The sequence below is a fragment of the Aquarana catesbeiana genome, linkage group LG01, assembly GCF_042186555.1.
Source record: "Aquarana catesbeiana isolate 2022-GZ linkage group LG01, ASM4218655v1, whole genome shotgun sequence".
NCBI classification, from domain to species: Eukaryota; Metazoa; Chordata; class Amphibia; order Anura; family Ranidae; genus Aquarana; species Aquarana catesbeiana.
Genome location: NC_133324.1, coordinates 401,454,680 through 401,470,211, shown reverse-complemented (window position 1 = coordinate 401,470,211; position 15,532 = coordinate 401,454,680). Strand labels below are relative to the sequence as shown.

At 41.4% G+C, this 15,532-nt stretch overlaps 1 protein-coding gene across 3 annotated transcripts in view; it reads right to left on the bottom strand.

Annotated features, from left to right (window-relative positions):
- SMARCA2 (SWI/SNF related BAF chromatin remodeling complex subunit ATPase 2) overlaps positions 1-15,532 on the bottom strand; it is a 273,379-nt gene that overhangs the window by 216,442 nt on the left and 41,405 nt on the right. For all 3 annotated transcript variants that reach the window (XM_073634901.1, XM_073634899.1, XM_073634906.1), the window contains exon 6: positions 15,171-15,420. In XM_073634901.1, the coding sequence (XP_073491002.1) occupies positions 15,171-15,420 (250 nt within the window). The remainder of the gene's footprint in view (positions 1-15,170; positions 15,421-15,532) is intronic.

Genomic DNA, 15,532 nt, shown 5'->3' with positions numbered 1-15,532 from the left:
TAAAAATTCTGGGGGGGGGGGGGGGTTAAAAAAATAAATAAAGTGTCTAAAGCTGGCCACAGATGGATCGAACAATTGGCAGGTTAAGCAAGGACTGCCCAAATTGCAATCCATCTAGTCCTACTTTACAGAAGTTGATCTAATGACTGCCTTCTCTCAAAATGGGAATGTTGGAAAACTTTCAGCCAGTTGGCAGCGCTGATCAGCGTATTCTGACAGAGGTGTCCCTGCTGTCAGAATATATTAGCACAGCAAGTAGGATTTCTCCATTCACATCACTTGTGTGAATGGGGGAATCCATTTTTTTTTTTTTTTATTATTATTATCAGCCTGCTGGCAGATTGAGGGGAAAAAAACTAGCCCTGATAGTAAGGACCAAATTACACAGCACAAGCACTGTGCTGTTATTCATACTTTAAAGAAACAGGATCCATTTTATTTTTTATTTTTTTAGGGTAACAAACACTTTAAAAGAAGCAGCTATCAAGACAAATAACGGTTCTTACGCAAGTTACATTTAAGGATAAAAAATTCACTTTATTCTTCATCCCCAACCAATTAATGTACACTGCAATATCTGAGCCAAAAGACAAAAATTCCAAACCAGCAAGTATAAAAAAAATAAAATTGTGAATTCAGCACTTTGTAGTTGGTGATTACAGCCATATTTACAGCTAAAGAGTCTTGGCACACTGTATGAATAATTAAAAAAATACTTGTTTACAGAATGTATACAAAGCAACACAGCAAATTCATTGCATATTAATACCGCATGTTACAATGCGCCAGCTTCTTCTGCCTACAGATTCACTTCTCCTGTAGGATTCATAAACCTCTTCCAAGGACCTGAACAAATATCTCCTGGCTGTAATATAAGTCTGTTTCTTGCCAGAATAGTAACCTGTCTTGATTTACAGTTCAATCTCTATGAAAAACCTGACTGACCTAATTCTAATTCAATTTTTTGTACTCCAGAGGAGAGGAAATGAGTCTCCTGCAGTGATGCAGAATTACATCCTTGTGGTTTGGGGTGTTTTAAAGCCTCAAATCTCCTTAGGAGACAATCTGTCGATCTTATTTTTGTTATGTATTTATAGAGCAAAAAGGTAAAGAAAGGTGATCACAGAAGACAGGCTGCAAAGTCAAGGCCCCTACTCAGCAGTGCATATACCTAAAAACAATGCAGCTTTATGTAATGCAAAAACCAGACTCACTAAGGTCCATACAGTTGTTTCATCCAAAATACAAACATGAAGCATACAGAAATTAGAAAATATTATTTGACCACCACAAACCAATAAATATGCCAAAATACACCTGACACGTAAAAACACGCTTCTGCCTTAAATTATTTTGGGGGAAATTATTACATTTTCATTTCCCATCATTTTTCACCCGTCTGGCTTACCATTTTGCTAAATGTTCTCTTACATATATAAACAGGTTCTTCAGGGGTACCCTTTTCTGCATTTTGAGATAAGGAGATGAATTCCAGATTTACCTCCACACCAATTCAGATTTTGTCACCTCCATGCAGCTTTAAAGTGACACTGGAATTCACTTTATATAAAATAAATGCAATATGTTTAAATACAAGCCTTTTTTCTGATATTTTCAGACTTCCTGTTCTTGAGTGGATATATTTGTTCTCCATGTCCCCCTTGTGTATGTGAAGGTAGACACTCTCTCCTGTATGACCCCAACATGGACTACACAGACGGTAATAGCAGTCCGCATAGAGGGGAGCATGTGACCAGAAATAATGGCACTGCTTGCTCTACACCGGCAGCTCTGAGTATGGGGAGCGTGCACAGGACAAAAAAGAAGCCTGAAAACAATGGTAATAGCCATAGCAAGAAAGCGCTGATTAACCAGCATGTTTCATTCTCTTAATCATCAGCCCATTTTTCTGTTTTCAGCATTTGACATTTAGTCGGTCATGCAACACTGTACCCAAATGGTTTTTATATTCTTTGTTTGAGACAGACAGAAGCTCTCTTTTGGTGGTATTAAACACATTCAATTTTCCATCTTTCATTTTTTACTATATAAAGATTAAAAAAAGATTAACTACATATTTATATTCTAGACCCACCAGAGGCAGTGACCCTTAAACCCTACCCTACTTTTTTTTTGCAAGCAATGCAGAACAACACAGGAGCAGAAGAGAAGGGTGGCCTGTGTCCTGTGCTCCAATATATGAAATTTACAGACAAATGAAAATGATCTTTTAACTTAAAAGGCCAAGTTTACTGTACCTCTTCCAGAAAATAGCCAATGCAGTCAAGGGACCCCAGTAGATATTAAAAGTCTGTGCAGCTCTGTAAAATGTTTTCCACTGCATATAGTGCAAGATGCAAAGCAACATTACAGGCCTTCCCAAGGCATGGGGTCCGCATACAGTCTTCAAAGTACTGCTGAGGTTGCAATGATCCAAATACACTGCTTCTACTGTTATAGGAGAAGGCGGTGAAGTGCTGATTCATGAATTGATAGAAGAATTCAAAGTAAATAAGAACTGGTTAAGCACAGAAACATCCTCAACACCTCTAAGAGGTCCAACACCTACAGGACACCAGTAAAAACTAAGTGGGGTATGCTTATAAGGGTATGCCCAAGGAAGGATTGTCTGATCACCTGAATGTAGCAGTCTATAGTCCAGGGTCTATGAATAACCAGTCAACATCGTGTACCGTTTCCCTTAAATGGCCCATTTTTTGTAAAGTAGAAACCTCAAGGTGATCAGAATTTTGGTCACAAATTTTTGCAAATGAAGGAACATGCTGGTATTGAGGAGGTTAAAACATGGAGCTTGGCAATGGTGCATTAGATGCGATATACTGTATGAATGTACAATGATTCAGTGAGCGATGAAGGGGCAAGGCAGAGAACGAGGATTTACAGCCATTGCTCTCTGCTCAGATCTAGCACTTCTCCTGTAATATACAGGTCACATACAGTAGGGGAAGTGAGATAAAGGGGTTAATGCGCAGGAAAAGAGGGGAGGAGTAAATTTACAAGTCAGATCAGAGAGAAGATAGGACAGACATGTTGTATAGGGGGGGGGGTGAATGACAGTGGAGGGGATGATTTTAATAATGTTAGCACTGATAAAGGTCTCCTTGATCAGCGTGCAAGAGAATGCAGGGTTTCCTAATCAGCAGTAAGACACAGCTGCGAATGACAGCCTTTGTGATGATCAACACAACAGTACACAATGAATGGCTATGAATGAAAGGCATTAATTGTGTACAACTGGCATGCGATAGCTGTGATTAGTCACAGCGATCACATGGTATTGGCAGCAACCCAGTACAATGATTTGTCATCCACAACACACTTGTGTTGATCATTGTGATTGGTTACAGTTATCATATTCTACAGAGAGGTCAATCACAACTTCACAATGGTACACAATGAATGAAATGGATGCAATTTGTAAAAATGATTGCTTAGAACACTTATCACTTACAAGCTCTATACTGCTTCAGCCACGACAGTATGTAAAAAAAAAAAAAAAAAAAAAAAAAAAAAAAAAAAAAAAAAATCACCATGCCTCTTACCAAATACCTTGGAATGCCTACTTTCCAAAAAGGTGTCATTTGGAGTATTTGTACTGTCCTGGCATTTTAGGGCCTCAAGAAATGATAGGCAGTCAATACATCAGGACTAAAAACAGTCTTGACCAATCACGATACCAGCTCTATATTGATACTTATTTGGCTCGTTATACCCCCAACAGATGTGCTACACATGCATCTACTCCTGATGAAACGAGCATGGTCTTGCGAAATGCGTTGGGATACTTTTAATGCCTGTGTCCTGTGCAATTTACATTTTATACCAGGATACATGTAATGACATTTTTTACTGTATGTATCATTTCAGTGGCTTGACTATGATTCATGTTGTTTATGCTTGCATGACAATTTTAATATATTTTGAGACTGCATTTACTCTGTTAATTGTTGGCTAACCGCATTCACCTCATTTAAAGTCCCAGGGCGATTTCCTGTTTTTTGTTGCAAATACATATACCATAGATTATTAGGTTTGAACTTTCCTACAGACGAAATATATTTGGTCGAATATATGTAGCAGAATACATTTTGGTATAAATTTATGAAGCAATATTTATTTGCAAGATTTTATAACAGAAATGAAGAAAACAAATTGCAAAAGGTTTAGGGCTCTTTCACACGGGCGGATCAGTGATGATCCGCCCCGTGAACACCCACTTGCTCAGAGGGGATCGCTCCGCCGATCCCCGCTGAGCAGATAGAGGACAGGTCCATCGCTGCACACTGTGCAGCGACGGACCTGTCAGAGCGCCGCTCTCCCCTATGGGGGATCGGATGATGACGGACCGTAGAGTCCGTCGTCACCCGATCCGATAACGGATGGAAAAGTAGGGTTTTCCTCCGTTACACTTTTCGGATCGGAGCGGGTCGGATGTCAGCGGACATGTCACCGCTGACATCCGACGCTCCATAGGAATACATGTATGTCTGTTTTTCATCCGAAAGCGGAAGGATGAAAAACGGACATATGGATCGTCAGTGTGAAAGAGCTCTTAGTCTTTTTTTTGTTTGTTTAGCAAAAAAATAAAAACCCCAGTGGTGATTAAATACCACCAAAAGAAAGATTTGTCTCAAAAAAATGATAAAAATGTAATTTGGGTACAGTGTTACATGAGTAATTGTCAAAGTGTGACAGCACTAAAAGCTAGACATTTGCCTTGGTATGAAGGGGGTGAAAGTGTCCAGTATTGAACTGGTTAAATATTTTTAATTAGTGATTTATTTATTCCATATCTGTGCAGTAATCCAGTGTGCAACCTCTCCTTTGTGCAGGAGCTTCCTGTAATAGACTGGTCACTGATGCTCTATGGCTCAGGGTGACTACCCTCGTCTCTGCTCCCTCATGCAGTTTTCTGCAGCAAGCCTGTAGTGGGTGGGCCTGTGGGGTCCCTCCTACAGTTCTGCTACCTGAACATGCTATGTATAGCACAGCGATATCACCACTACCGGCAATATTTGGGTCTTCAAACGCATTCGGTGCACACAAAGTGGATTTATATCCTTTGTGGCTTTAGAGCAGATTTCCAAACTGCGGCCTGCGGGACAGATGTGGCCCTTTGCTTGCCTTTACCCAGCCCTTGGGGCACTATTCCTTCCACTGACACCAGAGATGTGGAACCAATTCTCCAACAGACACCAATTATGGGGCACTATTCCTCTCACCGACAGCAATGATGCAATTGTTTTACTTTACTGACTACCAAACCTATGACATTGTCTGCTCTCACTGATGTTGGGGCATTTTCTACTCCTACTGGCCACAGTGCAGCCCACCTAATGTTTGAAGGGCAGTAAGCTGGTCCTTTGTTGAAAAAGTTTTGAGACACCTGCTTTAGAGGGATGTATTTAAATGAAAGTTTGTAAGTCTGGAGTTCAGGCTTAAAAGAAAAAATTTCAGGTATGGCATTTTTTTTTTTTTACGTAGTTACATTGGCCCAGATTCAAACAATGCAACTATGCATATACCATACCTGTGGAGGAAGCAGGAAATTACTGTAGTAGATATCACTACGCCAGTGATCTCCAATAGCTTCCAGATCTCATAATGCTCGGCACAGGCAATGCGCTCAATTAATGCAAAGCATTCTGACTGGACAAGGTGCTGAGTGCAACGTTACTGCCTAGCCTTTCCACACCTCCAATCAGAGAATGCTTTGAGAAAATGCAAAGTGATCTCTGGTTGGCACCTGTGCGGCTGAACTCCTGTGTTCATTATATAGCAGGGCAGCTGCTTGGCATGAGACTCAGATCCTAGTGGAGAATGCTGGAGTAGTGGTGCTACTATAGTGATTTCCAGCTTTTAGAGGAATACTAAAGGTATGGTATATGCATAGTTACATTGGTCTAACCTGTAGTAGGACTATGTAAAAAATGCTATGCCTGGAATAGTTCTTTAAGATTTAAAAAATATTTTTTTCAGAATGTCTCAATATTTGGCCAACACTTTTCTATCTTCAGTGTAGTCACATGTCCTATTTTGTCTAACACCTAACAAAACATACAGTGCCTTGAAGTATTCATACCCCTTGGCATTTTCCACATTTTGTCATGTTACAATCAAAAATGTAAAATGTAATTTTATTGGGATTTTATGTGATAGACCAACACAAAGTGGCGCATAATTGTGAAGTGAAAGGAAAATGATAAATGGTTTTCAAAATCTTTTACAAATAAACATCTGAAAAGTGTGACGTGCATTTGTATTCAGCCCCCTTTACGCTGATCCCCCTAACTAAAATCTAGTGGAACCAATTGCCTTCAGAAGTCACCTAATTAGTAAATAGAGTCCACCTGTGTGTGATTTCATCTCAGTATAAGTACAACTGTTCTGTGAAGCCCTCACAGGTTTGTTAGAGAACCTTAGTGAACAAACAGAATCATGAAGGCCAAGGAACACACGAGACAGGTCAGGGATAAAGTTGTGGAGAAATTTAAAGCAGGGTTAGGTTATAAAAAAAAATTCCAAGCTTTGAACATCTCACAGTCCACTGTTCAACCCATCATCCAAAAATGGAAAGAGCATGGCACAACTGCAAACCTACCAAGACACGGCTGTCCACCTATACTGACAGGCCAGGCAAGGACAGCATTTATCAGAGAAGTAGCCAAGAGGCCCATAGTAACTCTGGTGGGAGAATCTGTCTACAGGACATCTATTAGTCGTGCACTCCACAAATCTGGCCTTTAAGGAAGAGTGGCAAGAAGAAAGCCATTGTTGAAAGAAAGCCATAAGAAGTCCCGTTTACAGTTGGCAAGAAGCCATGTGGGGGACACAGCAAACATGTGGAAGAAGCTGCTCTGGTCAGATGAAACAAAAACTGAATTTTTTGGCCTAAAAGCCAAATGCTATATGTGGCGGAAAACTAACATTGCACATCACCCTGAAAATACCATCCCCACCGTGATACATGGTGGTGGCAGCATCATGTTGTGGGGATGCTTTTCTTCAGCAGGGACAGGGAAGCTGGTCAGAGTTTATGTGAGGATGGATGGAGCCAAATACAGGGTAATCTTAGAAGAAAGCCTGTTAGAATCTGCAAAAGACTTGAGACTGGGGCGGAGGTTCATGTTCCAGCAGGACAACAACCCTAAGTAAACAGCCAGAGCTACAATGGAATGGTTTAGATCAAAGCATATTCATGTGATAGAATGGCCCAGTCAAAGTCCAAACCTAAATTGAGAATCTGTGGCAAGACTTGAAAATTTCTGTTCCCATATGCTCTCCATCCAATCTGACAGAACTGGAGCTATTTTGCAAAGAAGAATGGGGAAAAATGTCACTCTAGGTGATGATCCCCAAAAAGACTTGCAGCTTTAATTGCAGCGAAAGGTGGTTCTACAAAGTATTGACTCGGGTGGGGGGCTGAATACAAATGCACACCACACTTTTCCGATATTTGTAAAAAAAAAAAAATTGCAAACTATATACCTTTTTTTGTTTTTGGTTGCAACACAACAAAATGTGGAACATTTCAGGGGGTATGAATACTTTTTCAAGGCACTGTAAGAGGAAAGGTGCAAGACTACAAGCCATATATCATGTATAACATCTACTTTATTGCCCACACACGTTTTGGGCCATCCGACCATTAGTTGACAGTGTGGTTATCAGCGTTGTCACTGATGATTCACAAGCCTGTAGCTTGTGCTGCGTTTCTGTTATTCTATTTTTTAAAGTGTGTCACTGGATGTTACAGGTTGCAGCTCTTTTATTATCCAGTTTTTAATACAACAGTCACATTATTGGTTAAATCAGAAGAAAATAGCATAAGCCCCTACAGCTCATTATATCTATCACATTGGTCAAGATGACACCACCACACCAGAACACATCTTTGAATAAATGGCAATGACATTTACCAAAAGGTCAAAATAGATGTACTGACATCTAAATAGCTGAGTGAAATTCAGGTTTTTGCTCTTTTTCTCTATGCAGGGAAATAGAATATATAAAAAGTACAGACTAATTAGCATTGCATTTGGCCCTGTGAACTGCAGCAGTGTGAAAGCTCATCATTACTGCTAGCCTAATGAACGCTGTACACATATACATTCTGGGGTATGTAGACTGCAGACTCGCCATCTGCTGACACAAATGCTAGAAAGAGGTGCCAGGAAACCATAGCAAAACTAGCATAAAGTGGGGAATCAAAAGCATTCACCCCACGTGGAGTCAGCAGTTCTGCAATATTACCATTTTTTGAAGCATGACAATAGCAATTCAGAAGCTGGCATGTAGATACAAGGATACGTCCTATTTTGTTTTGTATTTGCAGAGTCCAATTTTATTCAGACAACAACCTCTACAAAAGATAATCCTCTAGTGACTTCATTCACTTTGCTTGCATTAATAGTAGTTAGCATTTTTCAGTGCATACAAATATTACAGCATCAGTGTAAACGACTCAGCAGGAGCTGTTCATTGTAATCTTTTTAAACGAGGCAAGCTTCTTTTCCTTTTTTTTTTTTCCCTTTCTCTAAGGAAGGCAGGAGGAGGGGGTATTCTTTCTCCAAGATTAAATGCAAATATAGTAAAAGATCGAAGAACTATCCCCTTGGGTGCTGGTGAGATTGGTGAAGAACATCAAGGGAAAGATCACTTTGTACAAATAGGCAAAGTAAATGGATGCCTGTGTTCTGTGCAGGGGAGCTGGTCAAAGCAATTATTTGCATGTTGATGGTATGTGGGCTTGTGCCCCTTAAGATCATTACACATAATTACTCCCTGGGAGGTCGCTACTGTGTCCAGACCTACTGCCAATACAAAAGACAGTGATACACGTCTCACACAGCAGGGAAGAAATCACTGGTTATTATTCAACTTTCCTATTGTCCACTCCCACATATTTGAGTCAGCTCCTACTTCTCTGCCTGTCAGATGCTTGATGCAAAGTCTGCTAACAATGACTACTCCTCTGATGTGTCGCTAATGCAACTACCGCACATTACACACATACAGACAGAAATACATATATTTCAATCAACAGAACCTCAGGCTACATCATAAGCAGGTTAAAGTGGAACTTCACACTCTCAATCAAAATTGACTATTTGTAATCCTTATGCTGCTAGCATTAGTAAATAGAAGTAAATAGATGGGAAAGTATATCATATTTACTTGTTTAAACTGTTTTTTTTTTTTTACATTTTATTAGTTACTTCCTAGTTTCCATGCCTAGGCAAATGATGTCACACATGAGTCTTCAGGAGAGCAGGAGGGGTTTCCCCTGAGATAACAGGTGAATTGCAGGAAGTAAATGCTACATTAATCATTTGCCCTTACAAATGATGGCCACGGCCAGAAAAGCTAGGGGGTGTTTTTTTTAAGTTATTTCTCAGACAAATAAAGCATGTAGACAAAGATGGATGGAGGAGTTTGCTTTGAATATTAAAAATGAATTAAATAGTGTTTTTGGTTTGTGCTGCTCAGATGCAGTGTAGTTCCACTTTAATTCCTATTTCCCCTGGAAAGAAATACACAGATCTTATGAAAAGATAACAGACACACACGATATTGCACACATGCACACACCTCTCAACGGTGATATAGATTAGATTTGGAGTTTGGACTTGAGGTACCTAGATACTTAGAAGAAAGTTTGCTGGTCACTGCTACACTGGGATGTACTTTTATGCCTTGTACACACAATAAGAATAATCGGACGAAAGATTGTCTGTTTTTTTGCATGCCAGTCTCATAGAAAGCCAATAGGTTACTCAAGCTCCAAAAATTCTCGTATGACAGAATACAACTTCGGAAGTGATGTAATGTATTCTTTCATTTCCAAGCATGCGTGGTCTTGATCAGTTTTTTTGCACAAACACTGTACTAATTACATGAAAATCATTCGTTCTGTTAAAATACCAGGAACATTTTTGTGCTCGTCTCTGGTTATTTTCGCATGAACTGTTGTGATCGGCTCTCGAAATCGGTGTACTAACAAATAGATAATCGGATTTCCTCGTCCGATTTCATCATTGTGTGTACTAGGCATTAAAGCGGAGCTTCAGTAATAAAAAAAATTTTTCTGCCAGTAAATACACTATACAGCCACTTGATAATTAGCCTAGGCTTATGACATCATGTACAGCTCTCTCTCTGAGAGTTTGCCAGGAAGGGAGGGGGGGGGGGGGGGGTGAGTCATATGAGGGCCAATGAAACCTGCAGGGCTGCAGAGTTGGAGGTGTGTTTCTATGTAAATCCAGGAAGTGAACAGGCAGCAGCTTCAGCTGCCCACAGTTAAAATAGTTGCAGCCAGACTCAGTGGAGGGAGATTTCTGCAGCATATTTGGCAAGTACAGAATCACAGTATATATAAAATATGCAAAGTGTTTGGAGGGAAGCTTCAGAATGGCAAAGATGTTTTTATTACAAATTATGTGGGCAGACTGCAGTTCCTCTTTAAAGTCAGCAGAGCAGTATACATTTGTCTACTTATCTAGCTACCAAGCCTGCATAAAGCAGTATCTGTGCCAGTTTATCTCAAGGGGAATATGCTCAGATTTTTTCCTCTTTAAACGCAGAAGGACAATATGCAAGTTTCAATAATGACTGGTCGATGGACCATGGGCAGCCAGCAACTTGCCATCAAATGTCTGCAGGTAGGGTTTATTATTTTATGCTCCTGTAACTTGAAGTACTATTCTTACAGTGGATTTCCAGGCAGATTAAAAAAATAATCTATTAAATAATCTTATTATATAGAACTTGCATAAGTACTTGAATCTGTCCTTATATAGTCCTTCTGTAATCCTCCGATTAAATTACAGACTGGGAAAGGGTGGGTCTGCACACAAAGGCTGGCCGTATATTATACAATTTGGATTTACCATAAGCATATAATATGAGGTCAAACACTTTCAATTTGTATGCAATCAGGGAAGCCCCTTGCACTACATAATTGAATAAGAAAATTGTATAAAGCATGGCCAGCTTAAGGCTTCATTTACACAGGGGGTCTGATTTGCATCTCTGAAGACTGAAACTCCTGGCATGAGAAAAGCTAGTTAAAAATACATGCCTAAAGCCATGTATTGCAGACGCGCTTGGGTGCATCAAGTGTTTGAGCATTAATGGATTCCATTGGGCAGAACATTAACTTGTTCTGGCTATTGGAATGCATCAACATTCAAAACTTGCCTAGCGTTTAGAAGCGTTTTTTTTTTTTTACTGCTCTTCATCTCTCCTGAACGCTCATTTGATGTTTTTTCAGCTTGTGAACGGCCCTCTTCTAATAAAACGCCCATAACGAGCAGGGCCCTCGGATTCCTCCGATTGTAATGTGACTAATGTCTGCCTTAAATTTGTTAAAAGCTGCACAAACTGTTGGCGCTATATAAATCCTATGTTATAATAACAATAATAATAATGGGTGCATGAACACATAGGCGAACACAGAGGTGCTTTTGCAGACTTAAAAAAAAAAAAGTTTTTTTTTTCTTTTTACGCCCAATGTACATGAGGCCATGTAGAGATTTGATAACCAATCAAATCTCTCTCATTTTGTACAGTTCTGTCAATATGAATAATGGACATGCTTACAAGAGTGGAAAACACAAATAGTACATCAATGCTCTCCTGCTCCATCTAGACATAGGCTGGGGTGGGTCCTGAACCAGGCTGTATTTGTTCAACTTCAGTATAGCCTGCAGAGAGGGGTTTCTAGATCACAAGACTGGCAAAGTGTGAGTTTTCATAACCTTTTGAAAGCAAAGAAGCTCACATACTGTACTTAAATAGTGTAATTAGTGGATTGCCTTGAATACAACTAATATTAAAATTTTGCATTTGATAGAACCCCAATTACTCACATAATGTAAAATGTGACTACCTCTAGTCTGTTTGCTTCTCAAATCTTTATTGCTAAATCATGGCAGTAACAAATCTATGCTTAAATCAATGTTTTCGGGTTCCATATTCAAGGTAAAAAGTAAGGCTAGCCATACAACTTAATAATTTTCTTGTTCAGCCTCGCAAGCTGAACAAAATAAACCAACAGATTTCCCCATTCATGCTAAAGAACATGCATTGGGGAAGCTCCCTGATTGATTGCAGTCACTGTTCGGCCAAGAGTTTTCCACCCAGCCACTTCAATTTTCAGATCGAAGGGTGTCAGACTTTTCGACTGACTTGCCTACACACGATCAACCAAAGTCCGACGGATTCGTACGTGATGACGTACGACCGGACTAAAACAAGGAAGTTCATAACCAGTAGCCAATAGCTGCCCTAGCGTCAGTTTTTGCTTATCGGACTAGCATACAGACAAGCGGACTTTTCGACCGGACTCGAGTCCGTCGGATAGATTTGAAACATGTTTCAAATCTAAGTCCGTCAAACTTTTGAGAAAACAAAGTCAGCTGGAGCCCACACATGATCGAATTGTCTGACGAAATCCGGTACGCCAGACCAAGTATGCCGTAAAGTCCGATCATGTGTACGCGGCATTAGTCTGTGTGGGGCCAGAACCACCACGAGACTCTCCAGAAATACCCAGAATCAGCCTTTCCTTAGAAACATTTAAATTAAAAAAATAAATAAATAACTTTTTTGGGGGGTTGCGCTTTTTTCTGCAGTATACGGTGTGAATGGGGGCACAAACATATAGTGTGTTTTTCTCAAAATTTGATTGCAAAAGTGGTAGGGGTGCGCATCTTCACTGGCCTCACGATTCGATTACGATTATCAAGTCAACGATTCGATTCCGCGATGCATCACGATTACAGCGCAAGTCCGCAAGTGCTCATGGTTTTCATCAAAAAAAATTCAAGTAGTCAGGAGAACTCCATTTTTTTATTCTATCTGTTCTTAAGAAAAAAAGAGACAGCAGAGGAGCTCCAGGCTCTCTTCCACAATACTAAAGGAGATGGTCAGAGCCTGCAGACATACTACAGGAGACGATCAGAGCCTGCGGACATGCTACAGGAGATGATCAGAGACTGCAGACATGCTACAGGAGATGGTCAAGAGACTGCGGACATGCTACAGGAGATGGTCAAGAGACTGCGGACATGCTACAGGAGATGGTCACAGACTGCGGACATGCTACAGGAGATGGTCACAGACTGCGGACATGCTACAGGAGATGGTCACAGACTGCGGACATGCTACAGGAGATGGTCACAGACTGCGGACATGCTACAGGAGATGGTCACAGACTGCGGACATGCTACAGGAGATGGTCACAGACTGCGGACATGCTACAGGAGATGGTCACAGACTGCGGACATGCTACAGGAGATGGTCACAGACTGCGGACATGGCACAGGAGATGGTCACAGACTGCGGACATGGCACAGGAGATGGTCAGAGATTGCGGACATGGCACAGGAGATGGTCAGAGACTGCGGACATGGCACAGGAGATGGTCAGAGACTGCGGACATGGCACAGGAGATGGGCAGAGACTGGGGACATGGCACAGGAGATGGGCAGAGACTGGGGACATGGCACAAGAGATGGTCAAAGACTGGGGACATGGCACAGGAGATGGTCACAGACTGAGGACATGGCACAGGAGATGGTCACAGACTGAGGACATGGCACAGGAGATGGTCACAGACTGAGGACATGGCACAGGAGATGGTCACAGACTGAGGACATGGCACAGGAGATGGTCACAGACTGCGGACATGGCACAGGAGATGGTCACAGACTGCGGACATGGCACAGGAGATGGTCACAGACTGCGGACATGGCACAGGAGATGGTCACAGATTGCGGACATGGCACAGGAGATGGTCACAGATTGCGGACATGGCACAGGAGATGGTCTCAGACTGAGGACATGGCACAGGAGATGGTCACAGACTGAGGACATGGCACAGGAGACGGTCACAGACTGAGGACATGGCACAGGAGATGGTCAAAGACTGCGGACAATAATGCAGAGTTGTGGTGTGATGAAGGCACATAGAAGACAATTCTATGATATGGACGTGTGTCACAGCGCCCCCCCTCCCCCTCTGTACTTACATGCTGCTCTGCCAGTGCTGGTGGCAGCCTGTAATGAGCAGGGCGATCTGCCTGCTCACCATTTCCCCCCGATCTCCATTCCAGACGCCTGTGTTCCGCCGGTTGCCACATCTCTCCTGAGGTCAGCAGGGAATTCTCCCGGGAGAATCTGTTATTAGTGTGTGTATATCCCGCTCATGTTACTCTCGGTCGCGCCTCCCTCCTCTCAGTCTCTTCTGATGTCAGCCCCGCCCACCTCTCTTCTGACCTGATAGCTCCAGTCAGTGGGCGGGGCTGACATCAGGAGAGACTGAGAGGAGGGAGGCGCGGCCGAGAGTAACAGGAGCGGGATATACACACACTAATAACAGCTTTACGCACGGAGCGCTCTCCCGGGAGGGGGAGGGGCAAGAAATCGATTTTTCGGGTCGCATGCATCGATGCTGCATCGGGGACACCCGAATCGCGATGCATCGATGCTGCGATTAATTTCAGCAGCCCTTAAAAAGTGGAAATATGTTTTAAAATTCCATATACAAACACTAAATAGCCATTTAGATGTAGAATGGAAATGCATATATATATATATATATATATATATATATATATATATATATATATATATATATATATATATACACACATATACATATATATATATACACATATACATATACATACACACACAGTATATAGCTTAGATTTTACATGTTGTCAGGAGTTGCTCTTTAGTAAGAAATTATGTTTTTTCTTACTTATTTCAGACCTCTACTGTAAGTATGACAAGGCAACTGGCAACTCTATACACGATGGAGCAACATCTATACTCTAAGACACTACCACTGAACTGACATACTCTTCACTCTACCACAAGGGGTAAGCCACAACCATTATGCACAGAAAACACTATTCCACCTCATCTGATCCAGATGTTTTTAATCACCATTCATTGACAAGTTTAGAGATGCAGAAAGATCAATTAAAAGGGATTCTTGTCTAAAAACTTATCTTGCACATCATATAGGCCAGTACAGGGTGCATTTAGCTGCAGTTGTTGCTCCACTTCCCACCTACACAACCTTGCCAAATAAGATTCTCTTCAGAGAAAGTCAGTCATGAGATTCAGAGATACAGTACCTGTATTCTCGTTCTTGCAGTATTTCAACAGGATCCAGTCCCTGGGGCTTCTGGATGGGGCTGATGCGATTCTGTTTCTGCTGGAGCTGTACAATTGGAGCTGGCTGCCCAGGAGTCGGCTGGGGAACTGATGGACCTGGCAGAGCAACAGTGGGAGCAGCTGTAGGTGGTGCTGGTGATGGCCTTCCACTTGGGGGTGGCACAGCAAGTTTCTGAGGAGTGCTTGCTACACCAAGATCAGTAGTTTGCCCTGAGGAAAAAAAAAAATTCACACTAAATATTAAAGCTCAGAAGGTCACTAGACAATCACACTAAAATATTTAAAGTAATTTTAATATCTATGTACAGTTTGCGTCTGTTGG